General features: G+C 49.3%; 6 protein-coding genes across 8 annotated transcripts; 1 reads left to right on the top strand and 5 right to left on the bottom strand.

Annotated features, from left to right (window-relative positions):
- Positions 1–646: 646 nt before the first annotated feature.
- Positions 647–3964, bottom strand: H257_08186 (hypothetical protein). Its single transcript, XM_009833982.1, has 4 exons — positions 3227–3964; positions 2133–2330; positions 1819–2033; positions 647–1177 (listed from the first exon to the last, which is right to left on the bottom strand). The coding sequence occupies exons 1-4, from the start codon at positions 3923–3925 to the stop codon at positions 793–795; spliced, it is 1497 nt and encodes a 498-aa protein (XP_009832284.1). The 5' UTR covers positions 3926–3964; the 3' UTR covers positions 647–792.
- Positions 3965–4166: 202 nt separating this feature from the next.
- H257_08185 lies at positions 4167–6616 on the top strand. Of its 2 annotated transcripts, none has more exons than XM_009833981.1 (8): positions 4167–4355; positions 4421–4454; positions 4507–4557; positions 4654–4965; positions 5011–5250; positions 5491–5533; positions 6038–6317; positions 6379–6616. In XM_009833981.1, the coding sequence occupies exons 2-8, from the start codon at positions 4452–4454 to the stop codon at positions 6557–6559; spliced, it is 1110 nt and encodes a 369-aa protein (XP_009832283.1). In that variant the 5' UTR covers positions 4167–4355; positions 4421–4451; the 3' UTR covers positions 6560–6616. The 2 variants fall into 2 exon arrangements, with proteins under 2 accessions (XP_009832283.1, XP_009832282.1); XM_009833980.1 differs by having other exon boundaries at positions 4507–4591.
- Positions 6617–7789: 1173 nt separating this feature from the next.
- Positions 7790–8393, bottom strand: H257_08184 (hypothetical protein). The gene has a single exon (XM_009833979.1). It carries the CDS (start codon positions 8327–8329, stop codon positions 7808–7810), a length of 522 nt encoding a protein of 173 aa, XP_009832281.1. The 5' UTR covers positions 8330–8393; the 3' UTR covers positions 7790–7807.
- A 903-nt stretch (positions 8394–9296) lies between these two features.
- On the bottom strand, positions 9297–9956 carry H257_08183 (hypothetical protein). The gene has a single exon (XM_009833978.1). It carries the CDS (start codon positions 9925–9927, stop codon positions 9346–9348), a length of 582 nt encoding a protein of 193 aa, XP_009832280.1. The 5' UTR covers positions 9928–9956; the 3' UTR covers positions 9297–9345.
- A 942-nt stretch (positions 9957–10898) lies between these two features.
- H257_08182 lies at positions 10899–13662 on the bottom strand. 2 transcript variants are annotated; one of them, XM_009833977.1, is made up of 2 exons: positions 11587–13662; positions 10899–11542 (listed from the first exon to the last, which is right to left on the bottom strand). In XM_009833977.1, the coding sequence occupies exons 1-2, from the start codon at positions 13559–13561 to the stop codon at positions 11283–11285; spliced, it is 2235 nt and encodes a 744-aa protein (XP_009832279.1). In that variant the 5' UTR covers positions 13562–13662; the 3' UTR covers positions 10899–11282. The 2 variants fall into 2 exon arrangements, with proteins under 2 accessions (XP_009832279.1, XP_009832278.1); XM_009833976.1 differs by having other exon boundaries at positions 10899–13662.
- Positions 13663–14038: 376 nt separating this feature from the next.
- Positions 14039–15160, bottom strand: H257_08181 (hypothetical protein). Its single transcript, XM_009833975.1, has 6 exons — positions 15132–15160; positions 14993–15077; positions 14745–14935; positions 14561–14685; positions 14388–14510; positions 14039–14304 (listed from the first exon to the last, which is right to left on the bottom strand). The coding sequence occupies exons 2-6, from the start codon at positions 15070–15072 to the stop codon at positions 14200–14202; spliced, it is 624 nt and encodes a 207-aa protein (XP_009832277.1). The 5' UTR covers positions 15073–15077; positions 15132–15160; the 3' UTR covers positions 14039–14199.
- Positions 15161–15261: the final 101 nt, after the last annotated feature.

Below are 15261 nucleotides of genomic sequence, written 5' to 3'. Positions count from 1 at the left end.
CAAAAGAACTAAAACATTATACTGTTTTTAAATCATTAAATAGACATACAACGAGCAAGATAAACGGAGACAATTTGAAACATGGCCACTATGCTATGAAAACTCGCTGTGTCACATGCTTGCGAATCCATTCGACTATATTTGACCGGCGCCAAAATCGAACATCACAAACGTTGTGTGAAAACAAGAACATATAGTACTACTATATCGTAGTATATACTAGATACACTAGTACATCATATACGAGTTGGATATCTTCTGCATACCCAACTGGCTTGGCTTGTACTATAGTATAAGATTCAAATAGTACGAACATTGCGATGACCCTTGATACTTTACTTATCTCGACGCCTGTAGCTAAAAAAAAAGACCTCCATACCTCGCACGTTACCTGACAGAATCCATGCTATTCAACGTACAAATCCATCCTAGCATCATTTGCCATGTTCATGATTACCTTTACCTTACTTTAACAAGTAAATTTTCTTTCTAAATTTGGACTTCGTCGTCGAAATCGAATGAACACTTGGCCAATGTGTAGTACTAGTAACATTTTACAATGACCTACCCAATCCAATTGCACCAATGACACGTTTCTGCCAATCATCGCTCTAAAACATCACGTTGATTGGCCCAGCCATAACCCCATAAAACTTCATAAATTTATATTCACAGTCAAGTCGATGATACTATTGTCGACTCCAGCTTCCACGTTAAAATAGGACTACAATACTGGTTGGTACTCACTCCATCGTGTACAAGAAAAAGGTCACTCAGATGAGCCTTGTCAGCTTATCTAGCACCGCCGTTGTGGACCACACGCTTGTAGTACTCAACATCCCGCGACTCGAACGCGGGGTGTTCTCGACCAAACTTCTTCTTGATCAGGTCGCGCATGTTGGTCTCTTGGCCGAGGACGTACTCCTCCATCACGCGCACGGCCGCCGCCTTCTTCAGGTCCCTCGGTTTAGGAACCACGCCCTTGTGCACGAGGCTCTTGATGGCTTCGATGGCGTCCGGCGCCTCCTTCTTGACCCACGCCTTGCCCTCTTTGGTCTCGAGCCACACCCGCGCGCGCCCCACCGCATCCTTGCCGCCTTCGTCCAGCACTTTGGCTTCCATGTCATTGCGCACGCACTCGGCTGCTTCCAGCGCCATAGTCCACATTTGGTCTGCACTATAATCATACGTCAGGTCGAACGATATATATATATATATTTCATTTCCTGGAAATAGCACTATAATACCAAACGTAGGGTCGTACGACATATATATATATATATATATATCATTTCCTGGTAATATCATGGTTGGAAAGATAAAAGACGTGAATATTTGGACGTGGCCAAATTGTACAAGAAGAGTAAATATATATATTATCCTCGAATAGCGCTGTGGTTGTCGTGGTAAGTAATTCCTATTACCCGTATTTATCGTACCTTTAAACAATTTCTTGAAGGATTTCAATGGTATAATTGATTTGAGATTCTGTTGATATATATATATATATATATATATGGAATAATATTCATGATTTTGATTGCATGGTGCAGTTCAACGACAAATACGGTACAACTCCACAGTGGATCGAGGGATATCGAGTGCATATCAACAGCATAAATTAACTATATATATATGTACAGGCCAACCCCATTTATAACGTTATATATATATATCGATATGTGCATTGCATACCACAACTCATTAAATCCTTAAATATATAAAATAAATAAATAAAAATAAAAAAAATGTCTAATAAAATATATCAATAATATATATCAACATCCTTTCCACAACAGTATATAAATATATATATACCTGTGGCAAAGCATGCGAGCGCTGTCGGCAGCGTGTGTGACATCGTCCACCCGGCGGGCGCGGGCCTCGGCTTCTGCGTGCAGTCGGAGCTTCTTTCCATATTGTATCTTTAGGCGGACGTTGCAGTCCCTGTGCACGCGGCTAAGGAGGTCGAAGATGGCGCTCGTGACCATACTCGGCTTGGCATCTCGGGCTAGCTTGGCCACATCCAATGGCTATAAAACGACAAAACAATATGGACCAATGGTGAGATATTCTGTTACCAAGTGTCATGGACAATTGGTGAGATATGTTTGGTGAGATATGCTTGTTACCTTTTGCCGCTTGTGGTTTTCCGAAATGAGCGCGTACACGGCGGCGTCCGTGTCTTGGATGAGGAAACGAGTGGTCGGCAGCGCCTGCATGCGCGCACTCCAGTGCAGTGCGTTGTCTCCGTGGCAGTCCTGGTGCTCCACCACCGCCCCAAACTGCACCAGGAGCTGGAGGATCTTGAGTTTAGCGTTTACGTCGCCCTGTAATGTGGGTGGTTAAAATGAGATACAGTGTATACAAATATATATATATATATATAATTTTAACATTCGGACTTGATGTCACGACAATCTGGAGTAGTAAGTTACTCAGTACAAGTGAACCAGTCGTGCCAGAACAGTACGTTGCAATGTATAAAGTACCCACAAACGATGAGAAGTACTATTAATAGTCGCATAGTACGTACTAGTAATACTAGTAGTACTAGTAGTAGTAGTAGTAGTAGTAGTTAGTATGGTTGTGTTGATTCGAAACTGGAGTGACATGGAGAATAATGAATCGACCGACACAACCAAATGGACCGAAGAATCGACAGAAGAATTGAGCCAATCAGATTGCAGCATACCATCATCAACATCGAATTAGTGTGTGACTTCAATTAGTGTGATACAATAAATCACCACACACAGGACAACTCTTCTACATACAAAATATATTGTCAAGTCGGTTCGAAATTGGAGTAGGGTGGTCAATCAAATGAACAGCACCAAATCGGCGGACAATCGCTTGACCAATCAAAACCCAGATCACGAATCAAGTAGCCAATCGAATCCATTCTTCGACCATTTCAACATTGAATTAGTGTGTGAATGAAATTAGTGTGACACTGGACACAAACGTCAGTACAACCATAGATTTGGCGAATGAGCACAAAAGCCCAAATTTTCGGTAAAACGACAATATCAGTCCAAAGACGAATCGATCGATAGATTCGGCGAATCACCACAAAAGTAGTCCAAATTTGGAGTAAAAGGACAATAAATATCCTTGTTATCACACGTATTATAGTATTTTGCTCACGTATATGTATTCAAGAACAAGGCACAAGCATGTGTAGTACTGTAGTAGCTGCAGAATGATACAACGACCGACTTGCCTTGAGCGACCGACACGTGTCCAGCAGTGCCGAGCTGCGGCTATATGCAGTGTCGATGGCATTTACATACGCGGTCAGTGCATCGAGGCCGAACGTAGCTTGCACGAACATGGTGAGAAACATCACTACATGGACGTGGCCATGCCAGCATGCCACTTGGAGAAGCGTCTTGCCGCCGTCGGCCTCATGGTGGCGGAACACGATGTGCCTGTCCAGGTCGAGGAAGCGGCGGACGTCAGCGACGTTGCCGGCGTGGACGGCAGTCCAGATGGTCGCGGGTTGTTGGACAGAGGACGATGATGATGATGGAGGGGGCGGCAGGGGACGCGCCGGGTTGCCTTGATGGCCGAGGGATTTGTTGTGCGAATGCGGCGGCGGCGGCGAATGAGAGTTGGCGCCAACTGACGTGGCTGATGGAGGACGATGTGTGTGCCATAATGCCTCGGCATGATGCATCTTGCCCAGAGCTTTCTTGAGCCACGGCGCGTACCGATCTTTGGAAGACGTGGAGGATGGAACTGCGGACGGTCGAAGCGGTGGTGGCGCGGACGGAGGCGGCGAATCAGCCAGTTGACGCGCGAGGTCCATGGAGTGGATTTCTTCCTTGGAGGTGACGGAACGGCCCCCATTGACGTCGGCGGCATGGAGAACCGAGTACGAAAGAGACGAGTTCCGGCGGGGAGCGTCCATCGTCATCATCGTTGGATGAAGCGAAAGGTCGCGAGGGTTTGAAACGAATTCAGTTACACAAGTTACGTCCATCCACTGGCATCGGGGTGTTGCATCCTTCTCCATGTACGATACTTCACGTGGAAACCATGTTCAAAGGAGGAGGCACAGACATGGGCATGGATGTGCACACACTGCGCTACAATGATGGAATTGCTATTGTGAATATTAAATGATACAGTATTTTGTCAAACAATATCGTGATATAGAGGTTGTGTTCCAGTGCGGATTGAGAGCAGTGTGTTGGCCGAGATGAGCGGCGACGGCGACTTCCATGCGGCCGCCGCGCGGGTGCTGAACGCGCAAACCACACACAAGCATCTCCTGGCGAGACACGACATGCAGCTCTATGGTCTCCATCAACAAGCTCAACATGGGGACATCTCGACGGAACGACCTCGTACGTTGACGCTCGTAAATGTCAATGAGGAAACGTCGGCTCACGCAATCTCGTCGTGTGTGCAGGTTGTCCCATCAACTACGACGGCAAAGCGAAATGGTACGAGATATATATGTCCCATCTCCCAGCATTCTCCGACCTTGTGTCTTAGGGACGCATGGAACGATCGACGTGGGATGTCGGACGCGGCAGCCAAAGCGGCGTATGTGCAGCTCGTCCACTCGATCTTACCCGAAGTGCATCGTCATTCCCCATTCCACGTACACCTTCATGTTGACTTTTATCTCTCGTCGATTAGGTCGCGGCACCTTCGACCTCTACTGCATCTGGTAGCTCGGACCGACCGAGTACAACTCGCCGCATGAGGCGGTACAAGCCCCAGGCGGCAGGCCACGCTTCTCTCCCGCGTCTCGCGAGCCTCATGCTTGGTTCCATCGCGGTCTTGCTGCTCTCCACGGCCGCGATCATCGCACTCAGTCGATGGATCACGAACGCATGTCGTCCGCTGTCGTCCTCCGTGTGCCACGTCTGGCTGTCGTCCCATTCAGTTCGGGTGGCGATGGGATGGGTGTCGATTGGGATTGCGTTTGGCACGTTGCTGCAAACCAACGTACGTGGTTGTATCTATAGCATGATTGCACTCAGCTACTCATAGTTGCTTCGATCGAACATTCTGTCCGTGCTGTACTACGTGAACCTCCCCATCTCCTCGTCGTCGTCCTCGTCCCAGCACCCGCCGCCATCTCCCGAGCTCGACTTGCTTGCATCGCTGGGCCTCGTTCTCGGCAGAGTCGGCACCGCGACCGCCGACCACCCTGTGATGGTGTTCAAGCCTCATCAGGGGTCTGTCGTCCTCGGATCTGCCCGCGCCATCATGGAACACCCCATCGAAATCGTAAGTCTTTTTCCTTGTTATAGCCTAGACTTGTCACCACTATGCTGCCTTTTCTCGTGCAAGAATGGTACCTTTTTCGCCAAAAAACATGGAAAATGGCAAAATTGACATGTTTTTTATATCGAAAATTCACGTATTTTATCTCGAAAATCATCATACTGTCATGTGATAAACTCGAAAAATGTTTATTTACGTTTAATAAAAAAATTTAAATTAATAAAGGTCAATTATAATGTGTAGACAGCCGACATGCACTTTCGACGCTTTCGAGAGCCGTTTCCAGGTATATATATGAGCTTTTTCTGTCCATATGATCGACATTCGTGAGCTCTTATACGACTCTATGTGTAAATAATATGAACGATACTAATATATGTAAATCTCGTAGTTTTCTTGAACGGGTTGACGCTCATGTGCATGACTATAACATATCGACTATAATAATATGTTGACTACATAATATGTTTCCTCTAATACACAGTATGACGTTGACTGGGTCGACATATTGACTATTGTCGATTTTTGATATACAAATTTGGGAGCAATCGAATAATCGCGCCGACGAAACCGATGCACAATCGATCTGATTGGTTGTTGAATTTCATTGAGAAGGTTTTGATTGGCTAATAATGTTGAGCTCTTTTGCCAATCAAATCGATTTAAATTCCAACGAGAAACTACGAAATTTCACTCGAAAGCACAATATAACCTATACTAAACTACGTTGACTGCTAGTAATAATATTGTAGACTATCATATGTTGACTCGAATGTATGTATGATATTAGATCCAGCCCAGCCAGGATTGATGGGAATTGAGTTGGTGGAGGAAGTGCCGCTGCCGCAGTGGCAGTGCGTGTATCGGAAGCGGAAGCTCCAGCTCAAGAACAACACGCCAGGGTTTATCAGACGCTTTGCGAACGCCGAGTACTTTGACGTGATCGAGGAAAGCTTGTGGGACAAAGCCAACCAAGTGCTGTACGTGGTTGGGCGAAACCAGAGTTTTGCCCACTTGGTGCTCATCGAGGACTTTTTGCTGTTTCGCCGCCACGACGACCACGACCATTGGTACGTCCGCTGTGGTTGGGAAATACTGGGATTAACTGGGATTATCTGTTTTTTATGGTAGGAGTCAAGTGACCCAGACCGGGGCGTGTACCGTGGGCGGGTCATTTGGGTTCCTCCGGGGCACCGTGGAAGGCTTTGTGCGGGAAAGCTACGGCAAGTCAGTGAAAAAGGCTCAGGAGCACCTCGTCGATAGACTGGACGAAGAGTGCGGCGCGCGTACTAGTAGTATGAGTACGACGTGATGGGGGGGTCATTGCAAACGATATATATGACCGAGTGTTAAGGACTGTTTTGTTTTATTGTTGGGGTGCGTGTACTGCTTCGTACCGGTAGTACATTGGTTGTGGTGGCATCTTGAAACACGCACGTGGTGGGAAATTCAAAGTGGTTGTTATGGGGGACGTCGCAGTGCTATTGCTGTTGGAGTTTGTTGATGGATTTATATTAGTATTGGTATAACAATATATATATATATATATATATATAATTCGGTTTCAAAATGGACGACTGGGGCGATAAATCGACGAAGCAAACTCGACGGAACGAAGTAGCCAATGAGATTTTCCAAAAAAAAGTTTCGACCAATCAAATTACATGCGTATCCAGTGCAGTGCTGGAGTCACTGATTTTGGGGCCTAGTGAGTATATTTACTGTTAACGTTAGTTCAATTAACAGTAAAATGACGCTTGATGCTTTCAGGTGAATTTGACGTCGTTCATCGAATCTACTGAAAATACCGAATTTACTGTGAGCTCGAAAGCACAATACTTGTACCCCCAAAAATGTAGCCAAAATCTGATCCAAATAGGTACAGCCATCTCATCGTGTATCGACTTGCTGTACAAGGTGACCGTGAAAACCTCGAGGAGGTTATGAAGGTTTATCGTCTGGTGGCCAGCGAGCAAGGTTGCCATCTTGGCTACCACCCCCTGCGTCTGCTCAAGCACAAAGACGTGCTAAAGAATAAGATTGCATTGGTTGTGGAGGACCTGCGTGTGGCACCCAGTCGAGCGCAGCGTGTGCGTTCAGAACGAAATGTCGGCATAGTTAAGACAGTTCTGTTCGAACACATTCAAGAGTACCATGCAAGCATCGGAAGTTAGTGCAGATAAGTGTTGATCTAACACTGTTAACTACAAGGCGACGGCATGGTCGTTTCAGAAGTCACAATACGTGGCTTCAAGCCAATCAAATTCAAAATGAGGTCACACGTATTAGCCAATCCTAGCATCGTTTACGATTTGAAAGCATTTGACTTTCCACACAGGGTCGACTTTCAAGCTGTCGCCGCATACCTGATTGTGTACAGTTAATTGGATGATTATCAACCAATAGCAGCCGATGTCTAGTACAACTCCATGAGCACAGCCCAGAATCTTCCACACAGGACTTGAAGAGAGAAATAGGTACAACTCCGATGGTAAAAATCGGGGGTACAAGTCCCACCGGAATACGGTAGTTTATCGAAACACACAAGTAACGTTATGATTTATTGTCGTGTTATGACATATGTACGAGGGACGATGTGTCGAGAGTAGACCATGTTGTGGACGTGCAGGAGTCTGGTTGCAACGGTGTGCAGCACGCTGCGCCAATGCACCTGACACGCCATACCGCACAAAAGCACGGGGGTCGAACCCATGCAATACACTCGGGCGATGAACAGGCACAGGATGAGTACGACCGTCGGCGTCCACAACGAGGAAAGTGGAGCCAGGGACGCGTAGGCCGCCATGGCCACCAGGAATACATTGGACCACATGTCAATGCATTTGATAACGACCTCCAGCATCAAGTACCGCTCCACGTGGAGTGACGCATGACGCGGCTCGCCATCGACGCGTGGAATAGGCGACCGGCACAGCGGGCACGACGTCGACTGACGGTGGCCTGAGGTCCAGTCCGTGAGGCACTGGTGGCAGAAGGCGTGGCCGCAGGACGTGACGAAGGGAAAGTAGAATGTGTCGTAGCAGATAGCGCATTCCACAGCAGACGTAGCGGACGACGTCATGGGGGGTTGGTTGGCGGCGGCCGTGGTGTCGTCGACTTGGGTGTGTGCGAGTGTGTGTGATCAAATGGCCGTTTCGCAACCCGTGGCAAACTCGAGTTTGATTGGCTTGTCATATGGCAGAATACAATTCGATTGGCTCACGCTGTTGACTGTGATGGATTAGCGGTTTCACAATAAGGTTGGCCTGCTGATACTAGAACCGACTCGTTGGTGATGCGAATGTACAGCATTGAAAATGAAGGCAAATGGGAGGATGCTATGCAATAGAAAGCCCCCTCGTGTAGGGTGTTTGGTGTGGGTTCGTTGTGTGACGGTGGTTGGTGGTGGCAGAGGTGGCAGCAGCTGCCATTAAATGTAGCAATGACCGAATCGTAATAAACCCATCATACGGGCAAATCAAAAGCTGGTTCACCATTATGATGAATGTGTGGTGGGGTGACGTACATACTGTATTAGTTGAGGGTATATTCTACAGCAATGGTACGTCGCGTTGTATGTGTTGTACTAGGTGCTAGCAATCGTAATGGCGTAGTCTTCGTCAGCATCGGTGTCCTCCGCAATGGCGCTGACATGACATTACAGTGAGCGATTTTAGTGAAACTATTGTCGATTTGATATACTACAAATTTGGGGAGGGGGTGCAATCGAATGGAATTTAAATCGATTTGATTGGCTACTTCAGATGAGCTCAAACTTATTAGCCAATCAAAACCTTCTCAATGAAATTTAACCAATCAGATCGATTGTGGATCGTTTGTCGGCGCGAACGAGAAACCACACCAACAACACGAAATTTCACTCGAAAGCACAATATATGAATACTTCTCTCCAGTATCGCTCAATATAGCTTGTATATCTTATTGGTGCAATATATTGACCACTATTTGATGTACCAAGTTTTGAACTTCAACATGTGATCTGAGCCTCGTGCCGCCCCAAGGAAGTGCGCTCCGAGTGAGGAGAACAAACGTAGTTTGATAATGATTGACAATGAAGAGATATTAATGTAACATTTACTACCCGCGCTGGGAGACCCGCGGCCTAATCTGCACGGCTTTCGTATGTCCGTACTGTTCGAAGGGGTTGTAGCGGATGGGGCACACCAGTCGATGCCAGATCACTTGCGCTAGGAAGCACACGCAGAACGAAACTGCTATCCAATCGAGGGTGTAATACAAGCCCAGACTCCACAACAATTGAATCGCGATGCTTGCTGTGACGAGAATGATCAGTGCATGGACGACGAGGTCCCACCACGTCGAAATCACGTCATCGAACCGGCCACTCCAACACATTAGCGGGAGCAACGCCAACAGTCCAAATCCGTGACAACCGCCGTAATACCACAGTCCAATGCCGTATGGGTTCAACCAATGCAGACCGAGGAGGAAGTGGATGGCAACATATCGACCCAACGATGGCGACGCCAGTTCAGGATCGGTCTTGGGCGGTGTGATGAACCCTCGGCAAGTTGGACACGACGTATGGCCTTCCGCAGTCCACTGAGAGAGGCACGGACGGCAATATTTGTGCCCGCAGCGCGTTTGCACCGGATCGTAGCATGGGTCATAGCAAATGGGGCACTGCACCGCCTTCATGCAAGTGTGTAAATTCTTCTCAAGTGCCCCCCCTCCCATTCTTGGTTCGATATTTCGCGAGGGACCGGATCCTTATCCGGATAACATATGATTCGGATATACTCCGGAAACGTACACCGATAACCGTACCGTATAGTGTATATGTATTGCGACGGATTAATCGATTGCGACTCCTGTAATAACTGATAATTTTCTTGTCATAACTGATATTTACTTGTGACTATGTTGAATATACTTCAAATTTGTATGATTAACAAAATTTTGAGAGCGAGTGTCGGCCGGTTGTGAAATATCACCTGTCGCAATACATATGCACTATACGGTAATTATTAATAGTGCGGATCCATACAGCAAACCGGGGAAAAATACGACCCCCTAAGAAATATATTTATATATTAAATCCAAATAACCTGTATAAATAAGGAAATCAATGTACAGTACTATTATTAACAGTACCCATGTGTATTACTAAGTATTAGGAAGCATAATTTTTGATACTGGAATACTACTACGTACACCGATGACCGTAATTAGTACGGATTGAGAATTAGTGCGGTCCTAACTAATACATGTGTGATGGAATTCCAGAAATTTGTGTGTGGTTGGTAAATAGTGCGGACCAATTTTGAGCAATATTGGGGTGTTTGGGGTGTATGCCACGATGCCCATATTGCTCTAGTAGTCATAGAAAGCCATCAAATACTGGTGTAAATATCCCTTGTACATGATGTGTCTGCACTATTGACAGTTTCCATCAATGCCGATTTGTGTTGTGACATTTCATGACAAATCCTACATACAAAAATCAAGATAATCATTCTTACTAATTCTCAATATTCAAAATTGGTGCGGTCTGCACTAATTCTCCAAGCCCATACATAATGAGTGTGGATTGAGATGTAGTGCGGTCCTACTTATACTATCAACGTTACTCTCTGCCTTCAAACTACTGTATACTTTATGATACATGATGGACTATATATATATATATATTCAAAGCAAGGGGGGTTGGTTAGTATATTTTAAGCACTGTACTGTACTGTCCTGGGGCCGCCTAATCTTCAAAATCCGACATACTCGAGAGGGAACTGAGGCCGTCCGAGTCGTAGTCCCCCGTCGTCCCCTTGGCCGCTCGTCCGTCCATATCACTCGATGACATCGACCCGTTGTCACCCATATCGCTGTCCAGTTCATCCTCAAAGTCGTTATCATCAAAGTACTCGAGGCTGTCAGTCGAGCTCAGGTGGGTGTTGTAGATATCTTCAACCTTGTCGCCTTCATTGTCGTTGGTACGATCCCCTCGTCTTGCTACCGGAGCAACTTGCGCAGCAACTGCAGCCACAGAAATATGGGGTTCAAGTGACTGGCTGTCGGGTGGTGGTTGTAACGCCGACTGCAACGCGTGCAGCCACGTCGCTTCGTCGTGCTCTGAACTGAGTGCCACAACCAGCAGCCGGCCAGTGTTGAGGATGATCACAAGGCTCCACGGCTTGTCTGGATTGGGTTTCACGTGCACAAAGGTGCCTTGGCCCAGCACGGTGCCGCGCAGTTCGTCCTTGTAGTAGGCGAGGTCGGTGCCGTGGACGACAAAGTACCGCCGTTTCCAGCTCTTGACCTGTTTGCCTTGCTTTAGCATCCACCCCTCTTGTGTCATCATACAAGAAGTACGTCTAGAAAATGCAGCACTAGTCAGCGATGTGGTGGTACCAGCTGACGAATGGACCCCAGCCTGGCGGCCCTTGATTGCCATCGTCATACCCTGGCGCCACATGGCCAACTCGTCGGTCGTTTCGGCCTTAACCCGGATGGACGCTGCGTTTGCAAACACGAGATGCATGACGAAATCCTGGAAATTCTCGACTCGCATGTCCTGCAGCGTGCCTTTTCCAAGCACGAGGCCGTTCGGGTTGGCAAACCACGTGACGTCGCGGCTCCCAGTTAGCGTAAAAAACGTGCGGGCGCCTTCCCACTCGAGCCAGCCTTCCAACGGGCCTGTTGCAGATGGCGCAGCCAACAAGGACGGACCGGCACCGCCACCTGTTTGGTGGTCGCGACGGAGTGCCGCTAGCCACGCGGCGCGGTCCCGCTCGGAATTGGCGGCCACGCGCAGTACCCGCCCGGTTTCAAAGTGAATGTCAATGGCGAATGGCCTCGACGTGCCTTCAGCGGCGGCATCCACGAGGCCCTGGCCGACAGCGTGGCCGCCATCCTCCATGTCCTTGTAGTACACCAACATGCGTCCATGGAGGGTAAAGTACCGCCGCTTCCAGCTCTTGATGGCGAGGCCTTCCTTCTGCAACCATCCACGGTGATGCGCACATGAAGTCGGCGTATTCACGACGGGAGATGGGCACGTCTGCGCGACGGCGGCCGCTACCTTGGACAGCACAGCAAACCACCCGTCAATGTCGTCTTGGGAGTCGGCGGCTACCGACAGCCGCCGTCCAGAGTCCAAATGGATGTACAAGCAGTGCGCGCGCTTGAGGTTCGCGCACACGTCGAGCACTTTGCCGTACCCCTTGGGCGTGTCGCCTTCGTTATCGCAGTACCCGAGCTGGTTGAGCCCCGTGAGCATAAACCACCGACGGTGCCACGTCTTGATGTTGCTGCCCTTCTTGTGCAGGTACCCGGCGTACCGGACGCTGCTACTGATGCGGCGCTCCAGGTACTCTTGGTTCTTGAGCGCCGCGCGAAGCCCCGACTGCCACCGCTCCATGTCGTCTTCGGACTCGGCCGCCACGCGCAAAATGCGGTCGGAATCGAGGCGAACGAGCAATCCAAATGCCCTTTGGGGGTTCAAAGCCACTTCAACCACGCGCCCGTCGCCCTTGGCGGCCTCGCCCTGCTTGCCGTAGTACGCCAAGTGGTCCCCCGTAAGCACAAAGTACCGCCGCTTCCAGTTGCGCACGTGCTGGCCTTCCTTGTACAACCACCCGCGGAGTACGCCCTTGCGACCCACGACATTATTCGTGGAGCGAATGCGTTGCGAATGATCGTTCGACGACTGGGACGACGACAACATGACCAGCTTGGGACCCGACGCGCGAGGAGGAGGTGGAGCGTCGGACGACAAGTGTATGCGCTCGACTCGGTCGGACAAGGCACGCTCGGGAGGCGCGAAGCGTACGTCGGCCGCAGCACGCGCCGGAATGCGCTCCGATGTCGAACGCGAGACAGGACGGGCGAGTTGCACGGGTTCGGGGTTGCCGCTCGGTGGACGGTACGAGTGCACGGGTAATGCACATTGAGACGACAATGTGAATCGTTGCGACGAAGGTGACGACGTTGACATGGCGGGCGGTTGTGTTTGCGGGGAACACGACGGCGGCGCGTCCCCCCGACACACGCGCTGCATGGAGATAAAGCAGTCCTGGAACTCGGCGGTAGTGTCAGTGTAGATCTTCATCTGTTTGCCCTTGTTGTCATGCAAAAAGAGACCGTTCGCAATCGCAAAGTTCTGCGTCACATCGACGAGCACGAGCGCTCCTTTCTCGGTCGGATTTGGCTCCAGCACCGACTTGTCGTAGTACGTGACGTGGCGCCCCTGGAGCACCATGTACCGTTTCTTCCATGTCTTGACGCGGCTCCCTTGTTTGTAGATCCACCCAGACCATTGCCCCACGTGAGGGCCCATGGGGATCGCTGGAAGGTTTGTCGAAAATCCAAGTGTGGATTTGGCGGTGGGACTCCAATCTTGTGGATATCCGGATAATGATCATACAAATTACAAGATCCAATGTCCGGATAAATGTTCCGTCACAACCAGACAACCAAAATGAAGTTGCAGGAGCATGATTGGTATGGCGCCGCATCTTCGAAGGGTCCTTGAACATGCTACTTGATATCGAGCCTGGACGACGATGTCCTGCATGTATAGAGCACAGTACGACATAGCCAAGCTGGAAGACGAGTCCCAGATATCGTCGAATGTGCGGCCGGCAACGTCTCCCTTGATGAGAGACCTCACCAACACTGTGTGCCATCATCTCAACGCACGAAAGGTAGCAAGCACTTGGTCGATCGTCGGTCACGTCGTTCCCAGCACATCCCGATGCCTCTGGCATCACCTTCAAGCAGGAGCCATCACGACATGCATAACAGGCACTCTATGAGCCCGCGAGCCAACACCATTGCGTCAAAACGAACGACGTTCATGCACAACTCATATATAGTAACGTTAGTTGGAGGAAGAGCAAAGGAATCGAAGCGTCCGTCATGTGGATGGAGGTAGGAGGGTACGCCGCCATCTCCCACTTCATGGGGTTCCTTGCATTAGCAGCAGCCGGTGGACGCGCTCGGTCGGGTGTCGGTCAAGTCGAGTTTGGCGGCGCGGTTTTTGGGTGCCGTGTTCGACAACAGCGACGGGTTGTCCAGGATCTAGAGGAAATCCATCATGAGAGCGTTTCTGCATGTATATATATATGGCAGTGGAGGAAGAGAGCTATAGGGTGGGTGGGTACCTTCTGCACCACTTCGTTGAAAACTTGCTGAATGCCCGTTTTGGTCTTGGCGCTGCTTTCGACAAACAGCATGCCCTTGGACCGCGCCCATGCCTCCCCTTCCCGACGGCTCACGGCGCGCTCCTGCCGCATGTGTCACTGGCTGAGATCGAACAAGCATGTGTGTGCAGTACCTTGTCGATCTTGTTGCCCACGAGGAGCTTGACAACGTCGCGGCCGTTCGCGGGACTGTACACTTCGACTTCTTGGAGCCAAGTGTCCAAGTTCGCAAACGTATCGCGGCGGGCAACGTCGTAGACTGCATGCACGACGACGATGAGTGAATGTGTCCTAACGATGCATATATGGAGCACGTACCCAAGACGATACCTTGCGCGCCACGGTAGTACGAACTCGTGAGCGTGCGGAAGCGTTCTTGGCCGGCCGTGTCCCAGATCGTCATCTTGATGCGTTTGCCGTCCACGGTGATCATCTTGACCTTAAAGTCAACGCCAATCGTGCTTTGAAGGTGATCGTCGAACGTGTCCTCTGTGAAACGAAGGAGCATGCTACGACCATCATCATATCATCGACTTTACGAAGACACCACCATGACGGGGTCGAACCTGCTCTTGCCGACACCGGCATCGCCCACCAAGAGCAGCTTGAACAGATGGTCATATGAGTCCACACCTTGTTCTGCCATGCTTCCTACACACACAGCCCCATCATGCACCGTCCACGGCGCGTCTTGCCGCCATTTACCTGCGCTTGGTTGTGTTCTGTCTCGTCAAACTCTAAAAGCAGTCAGAACGACCTCAATGATGTACGAAACGTACAGTACGTACAAACCGAACATCAATTGATGAAGCGAATTTATATTATTTTATATATT

The sequence above is a fragment of the Aphanomyces astaci genome (assembly GCF_000520075.1).
Source record: "Aphanomyces astaci strain APO3 unplaced genomic scaffold supercont1.18, whole genome shotgun sequence".
In the NCBI taxonomy this organism is placed as follows: Eukaryota; Oomycota; class Saprolegniomycetes; order Saprolegniales; family Verrucalvaceae; genus Aphanomyces; species Aphanomyces astaci.
Note: the sequence above shows the minus strand (reverse complement) of the source record. Positions and strands in the feature narration are given on the sequence as shown.

Bases quoted from the DNA above. Each gene is read 5' to 3' on its own strand.
- H257_08183 (XM_009833978.1), bottom strand. From the start codon at position 9,927: ATGAAGGCGGTGCAGTGCCCCATTTGCTATGACCCATGCTACGATCCG.
- H257_08181 (XM_009833975.1), bottom strand. From the start codon at position 15,072: ATGGCAGAACAAGGTGTGGACTCATATGACCATCTGTTCAAGCTGCTC. The intron at 14,936-14,992 runs GTTCGACCCCGT...TGATGGTCGTAG, and splicing joins GCCGGTGTCGGCAAGAGCAG to CATGCTCCTTCGTTTCACAG. The intron at 14,511-14,560 runs GTACTGCACACA...CACATGCGGCAG, and splicing joins TGGGCAACAAGATCGACAAG to GAGCGCGCCGTGAGCCGTCG.
- H257_08185 (XM_009833980.1), top strand. From the start codon at position 4,208: ATGAGCGGCGACGGCGACTTCCATGCGGCCGCCGCGCGGGTGCTGAAC. The intron at 4,592-4,653 runs GTGCATCGTCAT...CTCGTCGATTAG, and splicing joins TCCACTCGATCTTACCCGAA to GTCGCGGCACCTTCGACCTC. The intron at 5,534-6,037 runs GTATATATATGA...GTATGATATTAG, and splicing joins CTTTCGAGAGCCGTTTCCAG to ATCCAGCCCAGCCAGGATTG.
- H257_08182 (XM_009833976.1), bottom strand. From the start codon at position 13,561: ATGGGCCCTCACGTGGGGCAATGGTCTGGGTGGATCTACAAACAAGGG.
- H257_08184 (XM_009833979.1), bottom strand. From the start codon at position 8,329: ATGACGTCGTCCGCTACGTCTGCTGTGGAATGCGCTATCTGCTACGAC.
- H257_08186 (XM_009833982.1), bottom strand. From the start codon at position 3,925: ATGATGACGATGGACGCTCCCCGCCGGAACTCGTCTCTTTCGTACTCG. The intron at 2,331-3,226 runs GCAAGTCGGTCG...CCCACATTACAG, and splicing joins ACACGTGTCGGTCGCTCAAG to GGCGACGTAAACGCTAAACT. The intron at 2,034-2,132 runs GTAACAAGCATA...GTCGTTTTATAG, and splicing joins AAAACCACAAGCGGCAAAAG to CCATTGGATGTGGCCAAGCT.